The sequence below is a fragment of the Loxodonta africana genome, chromosome 11 (assembly GCF_030014295.1).
Source record: "Loxodonta africana isolate mLoxAfr1 chromosome 11, mLoxAfr1.hap2, whole genome shotgun sequence".
NCBI lineage: Eukaryota > Metazoa > Chordata > Mammalia > Proboscidea > Elephantidae > Loxodonta > Loxodonta africana.
In genome coordinates this window covers 71,365,174-71,393,109 of record NC_087352.1, presented here as the reverse complement: position 1 = coordinate 71,393,109, position 27,936 = coordinate 71,365,174, and the positions used below count along the sequence as shown (strand labels likewise).

At 37.1% G+C, this 27,936-nt stretch overlaps 1 protein-coding gene across 5 annotated transcripts in view; it reads left to right on the top strand.

Annotated features, from left to right (window-relative positions):
* The window catches only part of KIAA1328 (KIAA1328 ortholog), a 360,311-nt gene that overhangs the window by 28,357 nt on the left and 304,018 nt on the right, over nt 1-27,936 (top strand). For all 5 annotated transcript variants that reach the window (XM_003406322.4, XM_023543878.2, XM_064294594.1 and 2 more), the window contains exon 5: nt 18,919-19,034. In XM_003406322.4, the coding sequence (XP_003406370.1) occupies nt 18,919-19,034 (116 nt within the window). The remainder of the gene's footprint in view (nt 1-18,918; nt 19,035-27,936) is intronic.

Sequence of the window (27,936 nt, the reverse complement as noted above, 5' to 3'; positions counted from 1 at the left end):
ATCCCACCTGAATTTAGAGACCACCTCAAGAATAGATATGACACGTTGAGAAGTAATGACTGAAGGCCAGATAAGTTGTGGCATGACATCAAGGACATCATACATGAAGAAAGCAAGAGGTCGTTAAAAAGACAGGAAAGAAAAAAAAAGACCAAAATGGATGTTAGAAGAGACTCTGAAACTTGCTCTTGAACATCAAGTAGCTAAAACAAAGGGAAGAAATGATGAAGTAAAAGAGCTGAACAGAAGATTTCAAAGAGTGACTCCAGAAGACAAAGTATTATAATAACACATGCAAAGAGCCAGAGATGGAAAACCGAAAGGGAAGAACACACTTGGCATTTCTAAAGCTTAAAGAACGGAGGAAAAATTTCAGCCCTCGAGTTGCAATAGTGAAATCTCTGGGGAAAATATTAAACGATGCAGGAATCAAAAGAAGCTGGAAGGAATACACAGAGTCTCTGTACCAAAAAGAATTGGTTGATGCGCAACCATTCAAGAGGTAGCATATGATCAGGAACTGTTGGTACTGAAGGAGGAAGTCCAAGCTGCAATGAAGGCATTGGTGAAAAACAAGGTTCCGGGAACTGATGGGTTATCAATTGAGTTGTTTCAACAAATGAATGCAGTGCTGGAAGTGCTCACTCGTCTATGCCAAAAAATTTGGAAGACAGCTACCTGCCCAACTAGCTGGAAGAAATCCATATTTATGCCTGTTCTCAAGAAAGGTGATCCAGCCATATGCAGAAATTATTGAACAATATCATTCATATCACACACAAGTAAAATTTTGCTGAAGATCATTCAGAAGTGACTGCAGCAATATATGGACAGGAAATTGCCAGAAATTCAAGCTGGATTCAGAAGAGGACATGGAACCAGGGATATCATTGCTGATGTCAGAAGGATCCTGGCTGAAAGCAGAAAATACCAGAAAGATATTTATCTGTGTTTTAGTGACTATGTGAAGGCATGACTGTGTGGACCATAACAAATTATGGATAACATTGCAAAGAATGGGGATTCCAGAACACTTAATTGTGCTCATGAGGAACCTTTACATAGATCAAGAGGCAGTTGTTTGGACAGAACAAGGGGTTACTGTGTGGTTTAAAGTCAGGAAAGGTGTGCATCAAGGTTGTATCATTTCACCATACCTCTTCAGTCTGTATGCTGAGCAAGTAATCTGAGTAGTTCGACTATATGAAGAAGAACGGGGCATCAGGATTGGTGGAAGACTCATTAACAACCTGCATTCTGCAGGTGCCACAACCTTGCTTGCTGAAAGGCAAGAGGACTTGAAGCACTTACTGATGAAGATGAAAGACCACAACCTTCAGTATGGATTACATCTCAACATAAAGAAAGCAAAAATCCTCACACGTGGACCAATAAGTAACATGGTAAATGGAGACAAGATTGAAGTTGTCAGGGATTTCATTTTGCTTAGATCCACAATCAACACCCATGGAAGCAACAGTCAAGAAATCAAACTACGTATTACATTGGGCAAATCTGCTGCAAAAGACCTCTTTAAAGTGTTGAAAAGCAAAGATGTCACCTTGAAGACTAAGGCGCACCTGACCCAGCCATGGTGTTTTCAGTTGCCTCATATGCATGGGAAAGCTGGGTGATGAATAGGGAAGACTGAAGAGGAACTGATGCCTTTAAATCATGGTGTTGGTGAAGAATATTGAATATACCGTGGACTGCCAAAAGAACAAAAAAATCTATCTTGGAAGAGGTACAACCAGAATGCACCTTTGAAGCAAGGATGGCGAGACTACATCTCACATACTTTGGACGTGTTATTAGGAGGGATCAATCCCTGGAGAAGGACATCATGCTTGGTAAAGTACAGGGTCATTGAAAAAGAAGACCCTCAACAAGATATTGACTCAGTGGCTGCAATAATGGGCTCAAGCACAACAATGATTTTGAGGGTGGTGCAGGACAGGATAGTGTTTCTTTCTATTGTACGTGGGGTCACTATGAGTCAGAACCAACTTGACAGCACCTAACAACAACAGCATACTCACCAGTGCATGCATACACACACGTCAATATGTATTTCTGTATCCATCTATCTGCACATACATACATTGAAAAACATTGTGTTCACATACTAACCTTGGGTTTGATTCTGACACCTGAGAGTTTATTCGAGCCTTTCCACTTTATTTTTAACTTTGTTCTTTGAGAGTGAAAAGCCTGACTGCTTTTTTTTTCTAATTTATGTACAGTAAAATTCATCTTTATGGTGTACTGTTCTATGTGTGTTTACAAATGAAAAGAATTTATCTTTGTGTAGCTTATGGGTTGTCCCAAATGCAAATTAACCTTCATAGACATGATAAAGAACAGTTCTGTCCCTCAAACTCCCCCGTACTGCCTCTCTATAGTGAACCCTAACACACACACTATGACTCCAGCAACTACTAACCTGTTTTCTGTCCCTATCATTTTGCACTTTCCAGGTATAAATGGAATCATTCATTATGTAGCTATTTGGGTCTGCTTTTTTCTTTGCAAAATGCGTTTGTCTTTATCCAAGTTGTGTAACTAAATAGTATCCATTCACCAGATGAATGATATCTTTATTATTTATAGTTTTTAGCAATTATGAATAAAGCTGCTCGAAGTATTTGTACATAGGTTATTGTATGTATATAAGTTTTTATTTCTATTGGGTAAATAAATATCTAAGAGTAGGATTGCTGGGTTGTATGATGTATGTTTAAGTGTTAAGAACCTGCCAAAATGTTTTACACAGTGGCTATACCATTTTATGAAGTACCTGGGTGCTGCAAATGATTAATGCGCTCAGCTGCTACCCAGTGGTTGAAAGTTTGAGTCCACCTAATGGATCCTTGGAAGAAAGACCTGGCAATGTACTTCTGAAAAACTACCCATTGAATACCCTGTGGAGCACAGTTCTTGTCTGACCCAGTGGAATCGCCATGAGTTGGAGTCGACTTAATGGCAGCTGATAAACTAGTATACCATTTTGCGTTTCCTCCAGCAATGTATAAGAGTTCCAGTTGCTCTGCACCTTTTCCAGTATTTGATATTGTCAATTTTTATATTTTATCCTTTCTAAAGTGAGTATAGTGGCATTTCATTGAGGTTTTGCTTTGCATTTCCATGATGACTATTGATGTTAAGCATCTTTTTACGTGTTTACTTGCCATCCCTACATCTTCTTTGGTAAAGTTTCTGTTTAGACCTTTTGCCCATTTTTTATTGCACTGTTTTCTTCTTTAGTTTTGAGAGTTTTCTGCATATTCTGGATACAAAGTCTTTGTCAGAAATATGATTTGCAAATATTTTCTCCCTGTCTGAGGCTTAACTATGTCGTTTGCAGAGCAAGCACTTTTAAGTCTAGTAGCCATATTTTTTTACAAATCTTAAAAAAGGTCACAAGAATTTTCTATGTTTTTATGTAAAGGTTTTATAGTTGTACAATTTGCGTCTAGGACTATAATCTATTTTGAATTTACTTTTGTGTAAGATGTGTGAGAGATATCAATGTTGTTTTTTTGCTTATAAACATTAAATTGTTACAGCACCATTTCTAGAAAAGACAATCCTTTACCGCTTGATTGCCTTTATACCTTTGTCAAACATCAGTTTTTTGTGTGTCTGTTTCTGGAATCTGTATCATTCCATTGAACTGCTTGTCGTTTTCTTTGTTCTATGCTGTCCTTATTACTAAGTGTTGAGCTCTGATAGTATATGTCCTCTAATTTGTTACTCTTTAAAAATTTCTTTACTATTCAAGTTCCCTTGCCTTTTCGTATGAATTTTAGACTTGTTGATATCTAATAAAAAATCTGCCGGAATTTTTTTGGGATTGTGTTGATCTATTTGGGGAGTTACTAACATTTTAACAATAATGAATTTTTTACCAAGAACATGGTATATCTGTTTGTTTAGGTTTTCTCTGAATTTATTCATCCATGTTTTATAGTTTTCAGTGTATATATCCTACACATATTCTGTTATGTTTACCTAAGTTTGTTTTTTGGTGATAATTGTAAATGGTGCTGTTTTTAAATTTTGAATTTCAGTTGCTTATTGCTCATATAGAGAAATGCAGTTGATTTTTGTACAGTGACCTTGTATCCTGTGAGCTGCCTAAACTCACTTTGGACTTCAGGAGCTTTAGTGTAAATTCTTTGGGATTTTCTGTGTAGACATTAATGTCAACTGTGAACTCTTATCAAGTGTGTATGTCTTTTATTTTTGTTTCTTGCCTCATTGCTCTGGATAAGACTTTTCATTGATTTGTTGAATAACAGTGCGAAAGAGCACGTCCTTGTCTGTTTCGTCATTTTTGAGACATTTAGATCTTTACTATCATGATTTCAATTTTAGGTTGTCTATAGTGGCGTAGTGGTTAAGCCTATGTCCGCTAACCGAAAGGTTATCAGTTTCAACCTAGCAGGTGCCCTTTGGAAACTCTATGGGGCAGTTCTGCTCTGTCCTGTAGGGTCGCTATGAGTTGGAATCGACTCAACGGCAACGTTTTTTTTTTTTTAATAGATCACATTTATCAGCCTAAGGAAGTGCCCTTTATTCCAAGTCTGAGAGTTTCCTTTTTTTTTTTTTTTTTAGTGAATGGATGTTGAATTTTGTCAAATGCTTTCTCTGTATCTATTGAGATTGTCCTATGGTTTTTTCCTTTAGTTTTTTAATAAGGTAAATTAAATTGATTGGTTTTGAAATTTTGAACCACCGTTGCATTTCTGGGATAACTGGGCTTTTTGATTTTACTTATTTCTGGATTTTATTCTCTAATATTTTGTTGAGGATTTTTACGTTGTGATTATGCAGGATATTAGTCTGTAGGAGCCCTGGTGGTGCAGTGGTTAGGCACATGGCTGCTAGCTAAAAGGTCAGTGGTATGTAATTTGCTTTTTTTTTTTAAATGTCTTTATCTATTTTTGGTATTAGGGCAATTCTGGCCTCAAAATGAGATGGGTTATGTTTCCTCTTCCTCTGTTTTCTGGAAGATATTTTATCCAATTGGATTTTTTTTTTTCCCCTTAAATGTTTGGTAGGATTCGCTAATGAAATGATCTCAGCCTGGAGTTTTCATTGTTGAAAGGTTTTAACCAATGAATTCAATTTTTAAAAAAATAGATATTAGACTATTCAGGTTATTTCTTCTAGAATGAGTTTTGGTACTTTCTGTCTTTTATGAAATTGTTTCATCTAAGCTGACATATTTATGTGCAGAGAGAACTTTGTAGTAGTCCTTTATTATTATGCTTTTAGTATGTATGGTGTCTGTAGTAATTCCTCTCTTTCATTACTGATGTTGGTGATTTGTGTCTTCTCCCTTTTTTTTTGGTTAGTCTTGCTCTAGAGGTTTATCAGTTTTATTGATCTTTTGAAAGAAGTAGCCTTTGGCTTCATTGATTTGCTCTATTTTACTGTTTTCAATTTCATTAATGTATGCTCTATTCTTTATTATTATCTTCTTTCTGCTTGGTCTCCTTTGCTTTGTTTCTTAAGGTGGACGTTTATTTTACTAATTTGAGACCTCTTTCCTTTTCTGATAGAAGCATTTAAAGCTATAAACTCTCCTCTAAGCACTGTTTTAGCAGCATCTCACAGATTTTGATATGTTGTATTTTCCTTTCCATTCAGATCAAAATATTTTAAATTTCTCTTGAGACTTCTATTTTGACCCATAGATGATTAACAAGAATTATTTTTAATTTCTGTATGTTTGGCCAGATTCAAAAGGTGCTAGGAACACAAGCTAGATAAATGTTCATGGATGCGCACACATATACTCCTGGCATATTAACAGCAAAACTGCTGAAAACACAACAAAACAGAAAAATCCTAAAAGGAAGTAGCCTAAGGCAAAAACAATATGAAGCAGCAATAAGACTGACAGCTGACTTATTGTGATGATTAAGATTGTGTGTCAACTTGGCTGGGCCATGATTCTCAGTGTTTATATGTGATCACTTCCATGATGGAGTCTGCTGTGAGTAGCCAGTCAGTTGAAAGGTAGTTTTCGTGGGTGTGTGGTCTGCATCCGAATATAAGCAGATGTTTTGGCTTTTTGCTTACTCTGGATCCTGCAGCTGCCTCCTGTTCATTTGACCTCTGGTTCTTGGGACTATCATCTTATGTGCCAATATTGGAATTTGTCGATCTTCACAGCGACCGGGAGCCCTGCCCTCCCACCTGCCAATCTTGGGTTCACCAGCCCCTGTGGCTATGTGAATTGAGAGAAGCCTCTATCCTGATCCACAGACTTGGGACATTCCAGCCTCTACAACCACGTGAGCCGTTTCCTTGATATAAATCTCTCTCTCTATATATTTATACGCTTTACTGGTTTTGCTTCTCTAGAGAACCCAGCCTAAGACACTTATCAAGAGTAACACTGGAAACCAGAAGACAATGAAATATTTTCAATATGCTAAAAGAAAATAACTGTCAACCAAACAAATATCTCTTCCAAAAATGAGGGTGAAATACGGCATTTTGAGATGAACAAAGCTGAGTGAATAAAATGAGTAAACACACACTGATGAAATACTTGAGGATGTTCTCCAGGCAGAAGGACAATATAAAGGTAGAAGAGGAAAATAATTGCAAAAATAAAAAAATGTAATCAAGGAGATAGGTAAGTAAATAAATGTGTAAGTCTAAATAACTGTAAAGAATGTCACTCCCAACCGTTAAGGGGAAAAAAAAAATAAGGTTGAACAAACTTGGACATTTCTTGAACTAGTCAGAGAGCTGAGATCATAGGACAACCAATTTTCTGAAATCCAAGGAAAGACAGTTACCTATAGGAAAGGCTCAAGCCCTAGCTTGCCTGGGTCAGACACAGCTGGAAATGAGAAAGAATATTTTAGCTACAATAGGCAACAGATTGGTGAATGCCAAATATGGGCAGGTGAGAGTAGGGAGCCTCTGAAAGCAACAGATGTAGAGGGAGTTTGAACCAGGGCTTAGAACCAGGTTCCTTTGGGTTTGAACCCCTGCTGATAATTTGCATTTCCAGCAAGTTCTCAGGCGATGTTAACACTGTTGGTTAGGGACCAATTCTGAGAACTACTAGCAGTGCAGTAGTTCTCAAAATGTATTACACATGAGAATCACCTGGGAGTCTTGTTTTAACAAGATTCTGATTCAGTATATCTGAGGTGGAAATGCAAATTCTCAGCAGGGTTTTGAATCAGAAGGAACCTTTTGGAAGCCCTGGTTTGAACTCTCTTACAGACTTTTTCTCCATAGGACCCACTTGGTGAGAGTGCAGAGAAGGCATCCTGGTACAGGGAAATAGCAGTTGCTTTGAAAAAGTTTTTTGGAAAGGACACAGACTATTTCTTGGATCCTTCTCTTGTGAGCTCCTCTGTGTTGTAAAATCATAAGCTCAGGAATAGGGGTGACATAAACTGTAGCCCTTGGGGTACTAGTATAAATACCACTGAAGCTGAGGGAAGGCAGAAAATAACTCTCTGCGGGGAGGGCAGGGATACATTTTGGGCCCAGAACTACAAAGGAATGACTGGCCAGGAATTCTGAGACACTTTTGAGACCCAGAGGCACAGCTTCTGATTGTTGTTGTTATTGGGCGCTGTCAAGTCAATTCCAACTCATAGTGACCCCCTGTGACATAGTACAAGTGCCTCATATGGTTTTCTTGGCTGTAATCTTTATGGAGGCAAATTGCCAGATGTTTGTCCTGCAGAGCCACTGAGTGGGTTCAAACCGCGGGGTAGGTTTGAACCACCAACCTCTTGGTTAGCAGCTGAGCGCTTAACCGTGTGCCACCAAGGATTCTCCAACTTCTGACTAGCAAGGCGTAATCAGAATAACAGAGAATACCACCTCCATCCCTGACTGTTACCACGGGGCTAACAAGTGTGTAGTCAAAGTTACAATTGAATATAGATGAGAAAGTTGCAAGAGGCAAACCTTCTTGGGATGAAGAATCTGAAATAACTGATAATATGTTAAGATCTGTATTTAATTACATATGGCTGTCTAAAATACTATCCTCAAATTTAACAGCCTTTTTTTTTTTTTAAAGTGGGTATGATCAGAAGGAAAACATTGGTGATCTACTTCACAGCCATTGAAAACCCTAATTCTACTCTGAAACACATGGGGTTGCCATGAGTCAGAATTGACTCATTGGCAACTGGGGTTTTTTGGTTATGAAGTGGTGTCTCATTGTAGTTCTCATTTGCATTTTTCTAATGAGCAATTTTTTTTTTTTAATGATGCTGAGCGTCTCTTTATGTGTTAGCCATTTTTGTACCTTCAGAGGTATTTGAATCCTTTGCCCATTTTTAAATTGTCTCTCTTTTTATTATTGAGTTATAAGGTTCTTTAATATATTCTACATTCCAGTCCCTTTTCAGGTATATGGTTTGTAAACATTTCTCTCATTCTGTGGGTTGTCTTTTCACTTACTTGATAGTGTCGTTTGAAGCATGATTGTTTTTAATTTTGTTGACATCCAGTTTAGCTATTTGTTCTCTTGGTGCTTGGGCTTTTGTTGTCATATCTAACAAATCATTGCCCAGTCCAAGATCATGAGTATATACACCCCTGTTTTCTTTTTCTATATTGTTATAAAAATATATAAACAGAACATCTGTCAATTCAACATTTTTCATGTGTACAATCCAGTGACACCAATTACATCAGTTGTTGTGCGACCATCACCAATATCCATTACCAAATTTTCCGTCACCATAGCCGTGTTTTCTTCTAAGAGTTTTAAGTTTTAGCTCTTATATTTAGGCCCTTGATCTCTTTTGAGTTAATTATTATATGTGGTATGAGTTATGGGGCCTAACTTCATTCTTCTGTGTATAGATATTTAGTTGCCCTAGCACCACTTTTTTTCCCACCATTGATTGCTCTGGCATCCTTATTAAAGGTCAGTTGACTGTAAATGTTAGGATTTATTTCTAGACTCTCAGTTCTATTCCACTGCCAGTGCCTCACTATCTCGAGTACTGTAGTTTTGTAGTATGTTTTGAAATCGAGAAGTGTGTGAGGTCCTCCATCTTTGTTCTTCTTCAAGATTATTTTGACTCTTCTGAGTCCCTGTATTTCCACATAAATTTTATGATTGAGTTACCCTGTCAATTTCTGCAAAAAAGCCAGTTGGGATTTTGATAGGGATTGTATTTAATCTGTAGATCAATTTGGGGAGTAGTACTACCAGGGAACTGCCAGAAATTGAAGCTGGATTCAGAAGAGGATGTGGAAGGAGGGATATAATTGCTGATGTCAGATGAATCGTGACTAAAAGCAGAGAATACCAGAAAGATATTTACCTGTGTTTTATCGACTATGCAAAGGCCTTAGACTGTGTGAATCATGACAAATTGTGGATAACATTGCAGAAAATGGGAGTTCCAGAACACTTAATTGTGTTCATGCGGAACCTGTGTAGACCAAGAGACAGTCTTTCAAACAGAACAAGGGGATACTGTGTGGTTTAAAATCAGGAAAGATGTGCATCAAGGTTGTATCCTTTCACCATACTTAGTCTGTATATTGAGCATATAATCTGAGAAGTTGGACTATGTGAAGAAGAACTTGGCATCTGGATTGGAGGAAGACTCATTAACAACCTGCGATTTGCAGATGACACAACCTTTCTTGCTGAAAGTGAAGAGAACTTGAAGTACTGTTGATCAAAGACTACAGCCTTCAGTAGGGATTACATCTCAACATAAAGAAAACCAAAATCCTCAGAACTGGACTAATAAGCAACATTATGATAAACAGAGTAAATATTAAAGTTGTCAAGGATTTTATTTTACTTGGATCCACAATCAGTGCCCATCAAAGCAGCAGTCAAGAAATCAAAGGATGTATTGGACTAGGCAAATCTTCTGCAAAAGACCTCTTTTAAGTGTTGAAAAGCAAAGATGTCACTTTGAGGACTAAGGTGAGCCTGACCCAAGTCATGATATTTTCAATTGCCCTGTATGCATGTGAAAGCCGGACGATGAATAAGGAAGACTGAAGAAGAATTAATGCATTTGAATTATGGTGTTGATGAAGAATATTGACTATACCATGGACTGCCAGAAGAATGAACAAGTCTGTCTTAGAAGTTCCGCCAGAGTGCTCTTGGAAGCAAGGGTGAGGAGACTTAGTCTCGCATACTTTGGACATATTATCAGGAGGGGTCAAACTCCAGAGAAGGACATCGTGCTTGGTAAGGTAGAGAGTCAGTGAAAAAGAGGAAGACTCTTCATCAAGATGGATTGACACGACGTCTGCAGCAGTGGGCTCAAACATCGCAATATGATGTGAGGATGGCACAGAACTGGGCAGTGTTTCATTCTGTTGCACATAGGGTCTCTATGAGTCAGAACTGACTCAACGGTACCTAACAACAACAACAACTGCCATCTTAACAATATTAAGTCTTCCAATCATAAACACGGGGTGTCTTTCCATTTATTAAGGTCTTTATTTTTTTCAATAATGCTTTATAGTGTTCAGAGTATAACTTTTGTACTTCTTTTGTTTTATTTGTAAGTATTTTATTCTTTTAGATGCTGTTGTAAATGGAATTGTTCATTTATTTTTCAGATTGTTCACTGCTAGGCTATAGGCATACAATTGATCTTGTATAATGATCTTGTATCTTGAAACTTTACTGTCCTCGTTTATTCTAATAATATTTTAGTAGATTCCTTAGACTTTCCTATGTACAAGATCATGTTGTGTGTAGACAGAAATAGCTTTACTTCTTTCCAATTTGGATGCTTTTTATTTATTTTTATTTCTTGCCTAATTGCTGTGGCTATAACATTCACTGCCATGTAGAGTAGAATGGTGAGAGTAGGCATACTTTTCATGTTCCTGATCATAGCGGGAATGCATTCAGTTTTTCATCATTAACTACAGTGTTGGGTGGGAGGTTTTTGTAGATGTCTTTTATCAGGTTGTGGAAGTTCCCATGTATTCCTATTTTATTGAGTGTTTTCATCATGAATAGTTGTTGAATTTTTTTCAAATACTTTTCCTGCATCTATTTAGATGATCTGCGTCTATTTAGACGGTTTTTGTCCATTTTACTGATATAGCGTATTGCTGATTTTTGGATGTTAAAGCAACTTTGCATTCCTGTGATAAATCTTTTATGTTTCTGAATTTGGATGCTAGTGTTTTGTGGAGGTTATCTGTGTCTGCGTTCTTAGAGCCTGTTTTTGACACAGATTGTTGTATCTATGATTGCTTAAACCACCTGTGTCCCTTTAGCCAGTATGTTTTAAATAAAAACTGTTATCAGTTGAATTCTGTTCCCCTAAAAGATGTGTTGAAGTCCTGATCACCAGGACCTGTGAATGTTACCTTATTTAGAAAGAGAGTCTTTGCAAATATAATTAGTTAAATTAACTTCAGGTCATACTGGAGCACTTTTGGCACGATTTTCAGCCCCACCACCAAGCTCCGAGGGTATGAATTCTCTTTTCATTTTAGGTAAGAGTACATCTTGTGGAAGTTTTTGAGAAGTACTTAAAAACCAGAAAACCAAACCCAGTGCCAGTGCGTCGATTCCGACTCATAGTGACCCTATAGGACAGAGTAGAACTGCTCCATAGAGTTTCCAAGGAGCACTTGGTGGATTTGAACTGCCGACCCTTTGGTTAGCAGCCGTAGCACTTAACCACTATGCCACCAGGGTTTCCGAGAAGTACTTAAGACATTAAATAAATAAATAGGCTGTCGACTTTCCATGGGTGAAAGACATGGCTAGAAAACACTGTGGGGCAGTTCTACTCTGTCACATGGGTCTCTATGTTTTTCCAGTGAATAATTGGTAAACCAACATAGTCTTATACACTGGGAATGGTCTCCTATTCAGAGTTTTAACCTTATCTCATTAGTCAAATGTTTCCTTTTTCTGTGTTTAGATTCTTATTTTGTTAACTAACTTCTTGGAATATTCTAAATGAGATGTGACTTTGTGATCTAAGAATACTTTGATGAAAAATGTAGATCATGATATCAGAATTTTTTTGTACATGTACCTCGTAGGAAATGTACTGAACATAAACAAGAAGAAAGATTTTAGAGTAGATGTCAAATCTTGAGATTGCTTTGGTAATCCCCTGCATTTAATGGCTGTATTAATATATGTGCTCATATTAACTATGCACATAGGCCACAAAGAAGTCATGCATGTCTTTAGATAAGTGTTGCCCTTTGTGCTTAACAGCTTGTTGATTTTATAGTCTCTTTATTTTTTTTCAAGAGTGTAATAATTGCAAAAGGATAGTCTAATCATAAGAAGCCCTGGTCATGCAATGGTTAAGCACTCAGCTGTTAGCTGAAAGCTTGGCAGTTCGAACCCACCAGGTTCGGCTCTGTGAGAGAAAAGACATGACGGTCTCCTCTCCTAAAGATTTCAGCCTAGGAAACCTTGAAGGACAGTGCTACTCTGTCCTGTAGGGTTGCTATGAATTGGAATGGGCTCGACAGCAAACCGCAGTAAGAGTCTAGTCACAGCAGCATAACAGAAAAGATTAAAAAAAAAATAAAGAATGCATTGTTTAATAGTGTGGAAACAGATTCTTGGAACATACCACAGAAACTAAAGGTAGAAGAGAGTGATTTTATCTGGATAGTTCCCTTTAAGTTTTTGGGAAAAGCTCATCATAGACTCTGGCATTGTGGAATACACTATGCAAGTTTTTCGCTTCACCAATTCCTAGGGATTTCATGAATCTCCTTCAGGTCCAACAAAAGGAGTATGTACATGTTGGGGTATACCTATGTAGTCTGACCTGGCCAGACTCTGGAGATAATCAATGCATTTAGTTTAATGTTAAGGCAAATATGGGAGTCTACTTTATTGTTAGTAGTTTTTATGTCTCTGGAACATTAAAAAAAAAAAAAAAGAACATTACTTAGTGAATAAAAATCTTTGGGGAAGTCCTCATATTTATATGGCCTTTATGAATGAGATTGAAACTCCAGAGAGCCATTTTACATACTACATATTCCTTTTAGATACTATATAACAATAAATTTACTGTGATCATTTTTGCCTGTATAGGCATTCAATAAATATTTTTAGTAAGTCAGTGAAAATAAAGTTTTCTTTATCTCCGGATAGATTTTCCTCTTCAGTTGTATCTTCAAGATTTTGCAAATCTAAACAGGGACGAGTTTTGCTACGCATTTTCTTATCTTGGCAGCATTTATTCTCTTCTCACAATATGCAATGTCACTTATCTCATCATTGTTTCATGCAAACCTTTACAGATTTATGATTTGTTTTGTTTTGCATTATCTGTTTTCATGTGTAGTTACACATCTTTATCCTTTTCTACATTTCTGTTATCTGCTTCTTCCTTTCTCGTCCTATGGCTATATGTTTTGTTTAGGTTATAGTATTGTGTGCCTTGTACCCTAACCAAAGTTTTGATAACTTTCTTCTTATTTCTTTATAAATGCTCCCGTATTTATAAAGGGATATATATACAGTATCAGGATATTTATATTATAGTGAAGGAAATTATAGAACTTCAGACCTGGAAGGGATTTTAAATGTCTAATCTAAACTTTTACAGGTAAGAGTAATGGTGCCCATAGAGATAAGCAGACTTTGTCAAACTCACCAAGTACACGTGGTCTTCTGATTTACAGTTTGGGGGTTTACTTGATCTGGAACAGTTTCTTAGCAAAAGTGTTTTAAGAGGTGGTTATAGACTGAAGAGTAGCGATTTTGATTTTAGAAATAATTAAGGGTTCAAATATTTGACAATTTTAGAAAAATTTAGAGGCAGAGGAGAATGACTGTGAAAGATGTTAGTGCAGGTGCATTAAAAGTAATTGCAAGAAAAGGAAAGGAATTGTAAAGAGATGGGAACAAGAGAGGCAGGGTACCTGATGTTGTTGTTAGGTGCCATCCAGTCAGTTCTGACTCACAGCGACCCTATGTACAACAGAATGAAACACTACCTGGTTTTGTGCCATCCCCGTAATTGTTGCTATGTTTGAGCTTATTGTTGCAGCCACTGAGTCAGTCCATCTCATTGAGGGTCTTTCTCTATTTCACTGACCGTCTACTTTACCAAGCATGATGTCCTTCTCCAGGGACTGTTCTCTCGTGATAACGTGTCCAAAGTACATGAGACGAAGTCTCACCATCCTTGCTTCTAAGGAGCATTCTGGCTTTACTTCTTTCAAGACAGATTTGTTCGTTCTTCGGTAGTCCATGGTATATCCAGTATTCTTCACCAACACCGTAATACAGAGGCATCAGTGCTTCTTCAGTCTTCTTATTAATTGTCCAGTTGTTGCAGACATATAAAGTGATTGAAAATACCATGGGTTGGTTCAGGCGTACCTTAGTTCTCAAGATGAGATCTTTGTTTTTTTTTTTTTTTTTTTAACACTTTAAAGAGGTCTTTTGCAGCAGATCTGCCCAATGCAACATGCCGTTTGATTTCTTGACTGCTGCTTCCATGGAGGTTGGTTGTGCATACAAGTAAAATGAAATCCTTGACAACTTCAATCTTTTCTCCATTTATCATTATGTTCCTTATTGGTCTAGTTGTGAAGATTTTTGTTTTCTTTATTTTGAAGTGTAATCTATACCGAAGGCTGTACTCTTTGATCTTCATCAGTAACTGCTTCAAGCCTTCTTCACTTTTAGCAAGCAAGGTTGTATCATCTGCATAATGCAGGTTGTTAATGAGTCTTCCTCCAATCCTGATGCCACGTTCTTCATATAGCCCAGCTTCTGGAATTATTTGCTCAGCATACAGATTCAATAAGTATCATTAAAGGATACAACCCTGACGCTCACCTTTCCTGATTTTCAACCACGCGGTATCTCCTGATTCTGTTTGAACAACTGCCTCTTGATCTACATACAGGCTCCACATAAGCACTATTATGTGTTCTGGAATTCTCATTCTTTGCAATGTTATCCATAATTTGTTATGATCCATGAAGTCGAATGTCTTCGAGTAGCCAGTAAAACACAGGTAAACATCTTGCCTTTAGACAAGATCCATCTGACATCAGCAATGATATCCTTTCTTCCAAGTCGTCTTCTAAATCTGGCTTAAATTTCTGGCAGTTCCCTATTGATGTACTGCTGTAGCTGTTTTTGGATTATCTTCAGCATAATTTTACTTGCATGTGATCTTAATGGTATCGTTCAATAATTTCTGTGTTTCGTTGATCACCTTTCTTTGGAATAGGCACGTATACGGATCTCTTCCAGTTGGTTTGCCAGGTAGCTGTCTTCCACATTTCTTGGCACAGATGAGTGAGTGCCTCCAGCACTGTATCCGTTTGTCAAAACATCTCAACTGGTGTCCTGTCAATTCCTGGGAGCCTTGGTTTTTGCCAATGCCTTCAGTGTAGCTTCGCCTTCTTCCTTCAGCACCATTGGTTCTTGACCATATGCTACCTCATGAAATGGCTGAATGTCAACCAATTCTTCTTGGTACAGTGACTCTGTGTATTCCTTCCATCTTGTTTTGATGCTTTCTGTGCCGTTCGATATGTTAGCCATAGAGTCCTTCAATATTGCACCTCGAAGCTTGAATTTTTTCTTCAGTTCTTTCAGCTTGAGAAATGCTGAGTGCTTTCTTCCATTTTGGTTTTCTAACTCAGGATCTTTGCACATTTCATTATAATACTTTGTCTTCTCAAGCCACCCTTTGAAATCTCCTGTTCAGCTCTTTTACTTCACCCTTTCTTTCTTTTGCTTTTGCTACTCCACATTCAAGGGCAAATTTCAGAGTCTCTTCTGACATCTTTTTTGGTCTTTTTTTTTCTTTTCTGTCTTTTTAATGACCTTTTGCTTTCTTCATATATGATGTCGTCCCACAACGTGTCTGGTCTTGAGTCATTAGTTTTCTATGCATCAAATCTATTCTTGAGATGGTCTCTAAATTTAGATGGGACATACTCAAAGTCATACTTTAACTCTTGTGGACTTGTTTTAGTTTTCTTCAGCTTGAACTTGAACTCACATATGTGCAGTAAAGGCCTGTTCCACAGTTGGCCACTGGCCTTGTTCTGACTGATGATATTGAGTTTCTCTATTGTCTCTTTCTACAGATGTCTTCTTTTTGATTCCTGTGTATTCCATCCAGTGATATCCATGTGTATAATCATTGTTTATATTGTTGCAAAGGAAACCCTGGTGGTGTAGTGGTGAAGTGCTACAGCTGCTAACCAAAAGGTCAGCAGTTTGAATCCACCAGGTGCTCCTTGGAAACTCCATGGGGTGGTTCTACTCTGTCCTATAGGGTCGCTAAGAGTCGGCATCGACTCGACGGCAGCAGGCTTTGGATATTGTTGCAAAAAGGTATATTCAATGAATAAGTCGTTGTTCTTGCAAAATTCTATCATGCGGTTTTCCAAGTACTGGTTCTTCTTCTTTGTTTCCAACTTTCGCATTCCAGTCACCAGTAATTATCAATGTATCTTGATTGCATGTTTGTTCAATTTCAGACTGCAAAAGTTAGTAAAAATCTTCAATTTCGTTATTTTTGGTATTAGTTATTGGTGTGTAAATTTGAATAATAATAGTATTAACTGTTCTTCCTTGTAGGTGTGTGGATATTATCCTATCACGGACAGTTTTGTACTTCAGGATAGATCTTAAAATGTTCTTTTCGACGATGAATGCGATGCTGTTCCTCTTCAATTTGTCATTCCCAGCAGAGTAGACCATGTGATTGTCTGATTCAGAATGGCCAACACCAGTCCATTTCAGCTCATTAATGCCTAGCGTATCGATCTTTAAGTGTTCATTTCATTTTTGACAACTTCTAATTTTCCTTGATTCATACTTCGTAAATCCCATGTTCCAAATATTAATGGGTGTTTACAGCTGTTTTTTCTCATTTTTAGTTGTGCCACATCAGAAAATGAAGGTCCTGAAAGCTTTATTCCACGTCATTAAGGTTGACTCTAGTCCTATTTTGAGTGCCAGCTCTTCCCCAGTCCTATTTTGAGTGCCTTCCAACCTTCCAGCACCGTATCAAACAATGTTTTGCTATTATCCGTCAGGTTTTTACTGGTTAGTTTTTTCAGAAGTAGATCGCCAACTCCATCTTCTCAATCTGTGTTAGTACTTAAAACAGAGTATGAATTTGGTTTTGAACTGTTTCAAACTGGTTCATGTATGGCTGCTGAAGTGAAATTGGAACAGATCTGAGTTTTTAAAATTTGTGTAAAGCAGGATGATTATTGGAACGGAAAAATTACGGGTCGAAGCCCTATAATGGGAGACTCTGAAGAGGTATAATGAGTCGTTTCAGGAGCCTGATGCAGGAGATTAGATTATTGTCAGGACCGTGGAGAGTGACTCACATACAAAGCAGCACAGACAGCTGCCATCTTTGAGCGGGACACCACTGTTTATCTCTGCTGGTCAAGAGATTTGGTTGCTGTGCAACTTGCATGCTGCCCTTGTTTTCTAATAGGGAGATTAAGTTTCTAACAGGGTTTCGACCTGTAATTTTCTCCCTTCTGCTTTTCATTCCATTTCACACATCTTTTAAAAATTCAGGTCTGTTTGGGATTCGCTTCATCAGCCATGACCAAACTGGGCAGAACCAGATCGAAGCCCTGGTATAAATTTTATGTGTGTATATTTATTCTTTGTTCAGTTGTTCTGGCTTTCTTATAATCATGTCAGTCTAAAGATTACCCACCTGGAAGGCAGGACATGGGTTCCACTCATAGGCCTAGTAGTATGGTAAACGTAAAAAATAGGAGCTGGGAAATTATTTGAATGTCATGATGAGTGAGAGGAAATAAACGCATTTATTTATCGAGCAGTACTGTGTGCCAGGTGGCTTCACACAAATTATTTCAAAAATAAAATATGTGCAGCTCTTGAACATTCAAAATTCTATTTTTGATTTGGTTAGCTCATTAATGTCAGTATGCCTACCAGAGGGAAGGCAACAGAGAAAAGCCTCTGGGATTTATGTTATTCAGGAGTTGCTGTGATAGAATGGGGAGGAAGTAAATTTAGGAGCTCAATGAAAAGGTTTGGATTCTGTGTAGATATCACTTATACATATCCCTGTATGATAATGTAGAATAAATGTATTATGTCCTCATTAGAGAAATAAGCACCACTAACAAAGAAATGGAGGGTTAAGATCTGCTTACTAAGTTGCATGAAAATCAGCATTGTTCTGAAATATGCCTTGGTGACTTTTACCATAAGATTTTTTGTTGTTGTTTACCTTTTTGAGGTTTTGTTTCCCTGTGCTCTTTTGATATATACTACCCCTTTTTGGTGGGATTGAGTAGGAATGTTTTTCAGAATTAAACATTAATGATATAGTTTTTTTGTTTTTAAAATTCACAAATAAATTTGTAAAGAGTAAATATAGTACAAACCTTCCTTTATGTTAGTACCAGATTTTTTTTTTCAAGTCCAGTTATTTATATGCTACTGAAAAATGAAGGTTGTAAGTGCCAGGAAAAAGTGAACTATTTAAGAGAGATATATGTTATTTATTTCATTGGCAGAATTTAAGTAAAAGTATGGAAAAAGTCTAAATCAAAATAAATCGGTTGCGACTATTTTGATAATGAAGAAATGTAACCTATGTTTTAAGAATCAAAATATTTTTCTGTCTTGGATTATAGTTGGATACCTATGTCCTGTGTATGACTTTCCATTTTTAAGATACTTTTGATGATTGAAAAATATTCTTGATGTAAAGTCACGTGCATATTTTATTTTTAAAGGTGAGGAAGATTGTCTTATGAATAAAAAAAAAGAATGAGAAAAGAATTTAACATACAGAAACCTCTGGAACAATCTAGTTTTGGTAAACCGTAGCTATAGGCACATTTTATTTTATACTGACAGGCTTTTTTTTTTTTTCCTTCTTGTTTTTCTTACAGGGTGAGTGAGGAAAAGGAAGTGACAGAAGAACGACTAAAAGCTGAGCAGGAATCATTTGAGAAGAAGATCAGACAGTTGGAAGAACAGAATGAACTTATCATCAAAGAAAGGGAAGATATCCTTTTTGAAAGTCCTCTTTTTTAATGTGCAGAAAGTTTGACTCTTTCATGGAGAAAATGTAAACTCCAGAGAAATAATTGTTCTAATTTATAAGAGGGAATAAATCCACATGTGCTGCCGTTTCTAGGCAATCAGAACGACACTTAACAGCATGAGCTGCTGCTTCCTTTCTGCTTGATACGGCCATCCAGCTGTTCTGCTGCTGCTGTTATGCTGCGAAGCACATATTTGTCAACTAAAAAAGACAATAAGAAATTTGGGCATTAAAATGTAGTGTTGGAACTTTATTAAATTCTTGTTCCACTACTGCAATTGATCCTGAAACCTCTTTATATTTGGCGTTCTCTCTAGCTAAAACTTTAACAGTTCTAAGGAATTCTACTCTGAAATCTCTCTCTTTGACACACACACGTGCGCGCACACACACTTCTGTAATTTATAGATGTTATAATTGAATAGTGTTTATGAGGCGGCATAAAACCACCAAGCCCTTTTCACGGAAGAGAAGACTGTTGGGTTTCGAACTAGAGAGAGTATTGTGTGTCTGTGTATTGCATTGTTTATAGGAAAGTAAAATGGAAACAAGTGTTTTAACTTAAGAGTTGTATTTTAATGGGTATGTGAATTAAAATAAGTGTATTTCTGAAATTTCTTTTGAATGGGTAGATTTACTTGTCATTGGGTATTTTATGCCGTGGCATTGATATAGAACTGACTGTCCCTAAAGTCAGGGGAATGGATCTGCCAGCTACACTAGTCTGTAGATGCTTAGAGGAACCATTGAATTTATTTTCAGTATCATCACTAACTTGATTGTTAATAATTGTTTCAAAGATTATGTAAGTGTCAAAAATTACCATAGATTGGCAGTAACTCTACCTTTGTGAATACCAAGGAAATGGGAGCATAAGGATTATTTAATTAGCTTGAAAAAAAGCATACAAATGAGCTCTGAAGTTACATTTTCAACTGCGGGGGGTGCATGATAGGAACTTAGTATTATCCAAATTCTCAGACTTGATTTGCTGAGTAGAATATTAATAAAAAAACAAACCCGTTACTGTTGAGTTGATTCCGACTCACAGTGACCCTATAGAACAGAGTGGAACTGCCCCATATGGTTTCCAAGGAGCGCCTGGTGGATTTGAACTACCGACCTTTTGGTTAGGAGCCATAGCACTTAACCACTACACCACCGGGGTTTCCAGAATATTAATAAGGCTTATTTATTGGCCCCAAATTCTGAAGGACTAATTTTTTAATTTTTTTTTTCTTCTGTAACACCAAAAGGTTGGTAGTTCAAACTCATCCAGCGCCTCCAAAGGAGAAAGAGCTGGAGGTCTGCTCCTGTAAAGATTACAGCCTAGAAAACCCTGTGGGGCAGTTCTAATTTGTCATATGGGGTTGCTATAAGTCTTTAACATAACTCTTAACATTTGTGTAATCACTTTGGCCCTTTCATTTTCTTTGCCTTCTTTGACTTGATTACCCTAGGCTGTCTACCCAGAGCCTCTTTTTTGTGTCGTTCTTCCTGCTACTTTTCTTTCTAGGTTGAAGTAATGCTATTTAGTCAGAATTTACCAAGAGACTGTGCTCAGCTAGTTTTGTTCTTTCACTTCACACAAAAGAGTAGTGATTTGGGCCACTAACATTTTCAAGAAAAGGAAGGATATGGATGCTTTCGTTTGCAACAAAAACCTCGATTTAGAGGGTCTGTTTTTCGGCACATAACAACCTGGTAATTGGTTCTGTGGTGTAAAGTTTTCACGGCTGACATCTCTACAGTACTCTAAGCTTTTTCTAGTGGCTGTAAAATGGTTGCTCCAATTCCAGACATCACGTTCATATTAGGGCAGAAAGAAAACAGAAAGGAGGTCATGGCAGTTGCAACTCCTCCACTACATGGAAAACCAAATCCTACTTCTCTGACACCAAACTGCAAGGGTCAGTCAAATCCAATACTAATTTATTATCAGTTCTATTCCCCTCTGTTCAACTTCTGTTTTGACACTGGCTGTACATGCAGCACTTCTTCTGAGCCTAACCACTGGGAGCTGAGACAGACCTCACATGCCACCAAGCTTAGAGTCCCCAGGACACCACTACCACCTCAGGATACCATCTTTAAGCTCAGGGTCCCCAGGGCTCTCCCTCATTTCTGACCATTTGGCTCCCATTTTTCCTTTAAGTTCAGTAATTCACTAGAACAACTCATAGAATTCTGTAAAGTGCTGTACTTACAGGTTTAGTATAGCAAAAAAGGATACAAATGAAGAGATGCATAGGGTGGGGTTCTTAACATGGAGTTTGGGATGTGCTACCCTTCCATGTGTGTCAGTGTATTTCACCAGCCAGGAAGCTCATGCAGTGTCAATATCCAGAGCTTTTACTGGGGGTCTCGTTGTGTAATTCATACTCCAGCTCCTTTCCCCTGAGGTCAGTAGATATCAGGAGAGGTTGATATCATACTACATAGTAGGTCTTTCTGGCTTAGTCAGCCCTTACCCAACATGAGCCATAAACCCTTAGGTGTGGTCTGGAGTTCTCATCAAAGACACTTCAATCATTGGCAAAAGTCCAAGGTTTTAGAGGTTATCTCAGAAACCACATCCTCCTTTAAAAAAAAAAAAAAATTTCTCAGAACTCCCCCGTGTAGTTTTTCATATAATATTTATTGTCCTGAAGTTTAGTGTGACATGGACACCCTGAGCTGCAAGGGAGGCTGAGAAAGTTAGTGTTTACTTTACCAATTTTTATGTTAGAAGGCAGCAAGGGAGAAGGGGAGTTGAAATGGAGTCATTCTCTAACTCTGTCAGCAGGGTTAGGAGATCTGGAATTCACTTTGTATATAGGGAAGAGGTGGTGATACTTTGACCTTTCTGGCATAAAAGATGTGTATTACATCCCATGGAATTTGGGGTGAGTTGGGAAAAAGAGGTAAGAGAGGAGGAAGTAGATAATTCACAAATCCTGGCCCCTGTTAGGATGTGATTAGTAGTGGCATTGCTTGTTTGGTTATATGCCTAGCAAAATGTGTGGCTATCTAGAAAAGTAAGCTCTAATTTTGGTGGACTCTTGAATTTAACATTATAAAGTAGTCTAAACTCAGCATGTCTATGAATGGTTTCTTTGGTCAGGCTAAATGTTAAGATACCCCATTTTTCACATTTTCCCCATGATTTAGCTCAGTGGTCAGCAAACTACTGCCTGTGACCCAAACTTAGCCACGCCTATTCATTTATGTATTGTTTATGGCTGCCTTTGTGCTCCAGCTGCAGAGCTGAGTAATTACAACAGAAATCCTGTTTCCCACATACCCTAAAATATTTACTATCTGTTCCTTTACAGAAAAAGTTTGCTGACCCCTGATCTAGCTCATAGCTGAAAAGGAAAGGAAAGGGCATGCAGATAAAGGCACAGACTTAGACATGTGGCACAGTTAGACTTATTTTAGATTATGGTAGAGAGGGTTTGACTTGAGTATTTATTTATTCTTACTGTAAATGAGGACTGGAGTAAATATTAGACCATAATCAAAAATTGAAATGGTGTAGTTGGTATAATTGGTTTCCCCTCTCTTATATTTCTTTGACCTGATATCCTTACTATTTTAAAGATTTCTTTAGTCGCCAATAGATAGATGGTATGTATAGAACTTTATTGTTTAAGAAGGAAGAAAGGAAGATATGATTTTAAAACATGACATCCACGATTTTTATTCCAAGTAGATTGCTCAGGTACAAATCTCCTTTACCAGAATAAACCTGTCAAAGGTTAATATAGATGATTTTACAGTACGTAAAACATGTATAAAACTTAGAAACATAAAATAAGGGCATAATTTAAAAAATATATAATTTTAACTACAGATACATTTATCTATCATGCATAAATGATTCCAATTCTTTCATATACATGAAATTGGATAATTTTAGATCATTTTAAAGTCTGTTTCAGTCTGAGGAGCTGTATTCATGAATTCTGATTTTTGGCCCTTTAAAGATGTGTTGTACCAAATTTGTGGACTTTTTGTTTTAAAATTTCTAATAACATGATTTATTGATCATCTGTACAAACACAGACCAGTGCCTTCATAAAAAGAAAGTAAAAAGAAATTTTACATGTTTGTATTAGGATCAGGCTTTTGAAGAATTTGTTCTTAGAGTAAATAGGGAATTTATTATTAAAACATAAGAATTCTTGATAGTTTCCAGTCTTTGAATAAAGAAAGCTTATTTCTTAGGAACTTAACTATGTAAATGAATATTCTGTTTACAAAGCCAAGCAACCTGATGGAGCTAGAGATTTTTTTTTTTTTTTTTTCCGGCTGAATGTGTGTGAAAGAAGAAGTAAATCTGAAACTGAAAGAGAAATACAGTATGTCCAAAAGAAAAATTCTTTAATATGTCAGGATGTAATAGCATAAGACGCAGAAGTGGCAGCCGTTAGAAAGGTTGGCTAATACTTTGAGCTGATCTTATTTCCAGAGCATATGTCTCAGGTCTAGATGGCATCAGAAGTTGCAGAGGACAAGTATAGTCTAATGTTTGCTAACAGTTTTAACTGATGTAGCAAAGGAAGCAATACTGAAAAAACCGTGGTGGGCTTTAGAGCTAAAATGCTAGTTTTAGCATTAACTAGCTATCTAACCTTAGAAAGTTACTGAACTTCCCTGAGTCTGTTTTTTTTTTTTTTCATCTAAAGTATGTGGATAATTAATGCCTTTGTTGCAGACCTGTCAAAATTTGACAGATTCTTCACTTAATGTCTCGTACTTAGTACACACTGAATAAAACTAATTCTCATTTTCACTGTTGATACAGATGAGGGATGAGATGACTGTTTCTTCTGATGCTCATTTCTGTGCTTTTCTTCATTGGGGTTTTGATGGTTTTCATCAGGGTATACAAGTACTTAGACTGCATAGGTAAGTAAGAGAGTTAACTTGATTTGTTCTCTGCTTTATCTGTTTCATTCTATCAAAGACAAAACCTTCTCTTTGTACCACTTGAACCTGTTGGGTGCTCAGTGAGAGGAAACCAAGTTTTACTTTCCTCTCCCAAGCACTAGACTGATGGAGATGTTTGTGTTTTTTCCTTCTGGTCTGTTTCCATTACGTGTGTGGTTGGGACTTGTTAAATTTAAACTGTTTAGAGGTACTTATTTTTATAGCTCACGCCCTTAAGCCCACTGCATGGGTAGTCATTTTAGAAACTTTGCTCTAGGAAGAAAGAGTTTTAAAGGACGTCACCTTAATCTTTTTGAGGAGTGTTTTAGTATGAGCCAAAGGTCTTAATAGCCTGTGCTGAAAATAAGTTAGAGAAAATGCATACTGGAGGCCAGAAGTCCAAATCAACATGCTCTCTGCAAAATGTCTAGAAAACCAAAAAACCAAACCCATTGCTGTTGAGTCGATTCCAACTCATAGTGACCCTACAGGACAGAGTAGAACTGCGCCATAGGGTTTCCAAGGAGCACCTGGTGGATTCGAACGGCCGACCTTTTGGTTGGCAGCTGTAACTCTTAACCACTAGGCCACCAGGATTTCCAAAGTGTCTAGAAGAAGATCCTTTCTTGTCTCTCGCAGCTTCTATTACCTCCAGGCTTTCCTTATAGAGACACTGCTTAGATTAGGACCTACCTTACTCACCAATTTGATCTCATGTTAATTTAAGTGATGACATTGTCAGAGGCCCTTTACAGGTACCAGGGCCTAAGACTTCAACATATCCTTCTGGAGGGTACAATTCAATCCATAACAGATAGGAACCATACTGTAGGAAGCTCTATCATAGGTCTGGGGTGAAATGCGTATTGTCCTGAGATGTCACTTTAAATCAGAAAAGTGTCAAAGTAAGTCAGAGAAGTAAGCATGCTTAAGGAAAGAACTGATTGTTACTAGTTGTTGTCTAGCTGTTCTTAAAGATTTTGTTCTTTTAGAAATATTTACATATTAATGCTAACCATAGGAAGTAGTTGATAATAAACATTTGAATATTTATGTAAAATTTTATCCATATACTATTAAGTAGATTGCCAGGCTTTTCTTCCTACTCTGTCTTAGTTTAGACGTACCACTGAAACTTTTCCATCATGGGTGACCCTGCTGGTATTTGAAATACCATCATTATAGCAGGTGGTGGATAGAATTGTAGAGTTTCTAAACCTCAATATATTTTGAGGTATTATTCTCTGATCTGAAGTGGTCTCTGTGGTTTTGTTGTGCATTTTCCCAATGATGAATGACATTAGGCATCATTTTATTTGCTTCTTGGCCAATTGTCTATCTTCTTTGAAGAAATGGCTATTCAAGACCTTTGCCCATTTTTCAGTTGGGTTGTTTGTCATTTTGTGGTTGAGTTGAGCTCTTTATATGGTGTATTTTTTAGGTGAATAACAGGCGTCTTCTATGTTTGTTTGGCAACTGTGCCCGCCCCTCCACGAGGTATTTTCATAAGCATGCTCTGCTAATTTTTTTTTTTTTTTACAGCAACATGTAAAAAAAAAAAAATTGGCATAGCAGCGCTAAGGAAATACCTCCGGGGGAGAGTGCTGTTGGCAAATGAACATAGAAAGTACACGTTATTTGTGTAAAAATATGGTATTCTGGATATTAAAACCTTATCAGTTTTACGGTTTACAGATACTTTCTCTCATGTAGGTTGTCTCTTCACTTTCTTGATGAAGTTCCTTGACTCACAATAAATTTTCATTTTTGATGAAGCCTAATTTATCTGTTTTGTTGCTTGTGTTTTCGGTGTCTTATCTAAGAATCCACTGTCAAAAGCAAAATCTCGAAGTTTTACCTCTATGTTTTCTTCTAAGAGTGTCACAGTTTTAGTTCTTATATTTAGGTCATTGATCCATTTTGAGTTAATTTTCATATATGGTGTAAGGTATGGGTTTAACTTTATTCCTTTGCATGTAGAGATCTGGTTTCCTAGCACCACTCTAATTAAAGAGACTGTTCCTTCTCTATTGAATGGACTTAGCACCCTTGTCAAATATCATTTGACCATAGATGTTTGGGTTTATTTCTGAACTCTCAATTCTTTTCCATTGGCTCATATGTCTATCCTTATTCTAGTACCACACTGTTTTGTTTACTGTAGCTTTATAAAAAAAAAAAAAGCTACACATTTTAAAATTAGGAAGCATGAGTCTCCTTGTTCTTTCTTAAGATTGCTTTGGGTATTTGGGGCCCCTTGCAATTCCATATGAAACTGAGGATTGGCTTTTCATTTCTGCAAAAAGGCTTTTGGAATTTTGATAGGAATTGTGTTGAATCTATAGATCTCTTTGGATAGTATTGACACCTTAACAATATTTAGTCTCCTAATCCATGAACTTGAGCTGTCTTTCCATTTATTTAGGTCTTCTTTAATTTCTTCCAGTAATGTTTTATAGTTTTCACTGTACGAGTCTTTCATGTCCCTGGTTAAACTTATTCCTAGGTATTTTATTACTTTAGGTACTGTTGTGAATGGAATTGTTTTCTTGATTTCCTTTTCAGATTGTTCATTGCTGGTGTGTAGGAATACTAGTAATGTGTGTTGATCTTGTACCCTGCAACTTTGCTGAATTCATTTATTAGCTCTAGTAGTTTTCTTGTGAATTCTTTGGGGTTTCCTAGATATGGAATCATGCCATCTGTAAAAAGAAATAATTTAACTTCTTTTTCAATTTGTATACTTTTTATTTCTTTTTTCTTGCCTTATTACTCTTGCTAGAATTTCCAGTACAATGTTGAATAGCAGTGGTGAAAGCAGGCATCCTTGCCTTGTTCCTAATCTTGAGTGGAAAGCTTTTAGTCTCTCTCTGTTGAATGTTTTTTTTTTTTTTTTAATCATGTTGAGGATCCCTTTTCTATTTCTAGTTTGCTGAGTGTTTTTAATCATGAAGAAGTGTAAGATTTTGTCAGATTCTTTTCAGCATCAATTGAGATGATCATGTGTTTCTTTTTCTTCATTCTATTAATGTGATGTATTGATTGATTTTCTGTTGTTGAACCATCCTTGTATTCCTGAGATAAATCCCACTTGGTCATGGTGTATAATCCTTATGATATGCCAATATGCTGCTGGATTTGGTTTGCTAGTATTTTGTTGAGGATTTTTGCATTGTTTAGCCCCAAGCTACTAGAGAGATCCCAGCCTTCAAGCTCCCCTCCTACCCCTACCCCATGAGCTCTTAGGCGGGCCAAACCAGTTGGAGCATCTTGGCTTTAGTGCTTCAGGCAGCCCTCAGACAGAACAGATACATAGAGTGATCCACTAGTAAAGTCTGCTCTCCTCGTTCCAGAGCCAGAGATCAGCATGCCCTTCTCTGAGAGTACTGTCTTCTGTTGCTGCAGCTTTTAGTTGGCCAAGTCGCTAAGCCAGGAGGGGTGGGGAGGAAGGATGTAAGCAGTAGAGAATCAAAGCTTTCATACCATTTAAAAAGTTGCCCTTTTTTGCTTTGGCATTTTTTTAGTAGCTGCCTCTGCTTTACAGGGTTCTTAAAAAGTTTAGTCTATGAATTTCTGGTTGTTTTCCTTGGTGATTCTGTGAGGGAACTGGAGTATGGAACTGCTCATGCCGCCTTGTTCCAGTGGTTCATTTATCTTTGGAGCCCTCCATCTTCCAGTGGTTCATTCATTTTTGAAGCTCTTATGTAAATAAGCTCAGCAGAATGAAATGCATAAGAGATTTTTTTTCTACGTTCTTGTTTAATTAAAAAAAATTTCTCAGTGATAATTCTGCACTGGGTAAATGGTACTGAATCCATGTAGCATTATTTAAAATTGTTTAGAAAGTTTCATCAATTCTTGTATGAAGAAATAGACTTTCAGTAAATCAATTTAATAATAATTATTGTTCAGGAGAGTTCATTTTTCAGATCTTCTTTAAAGGATTATT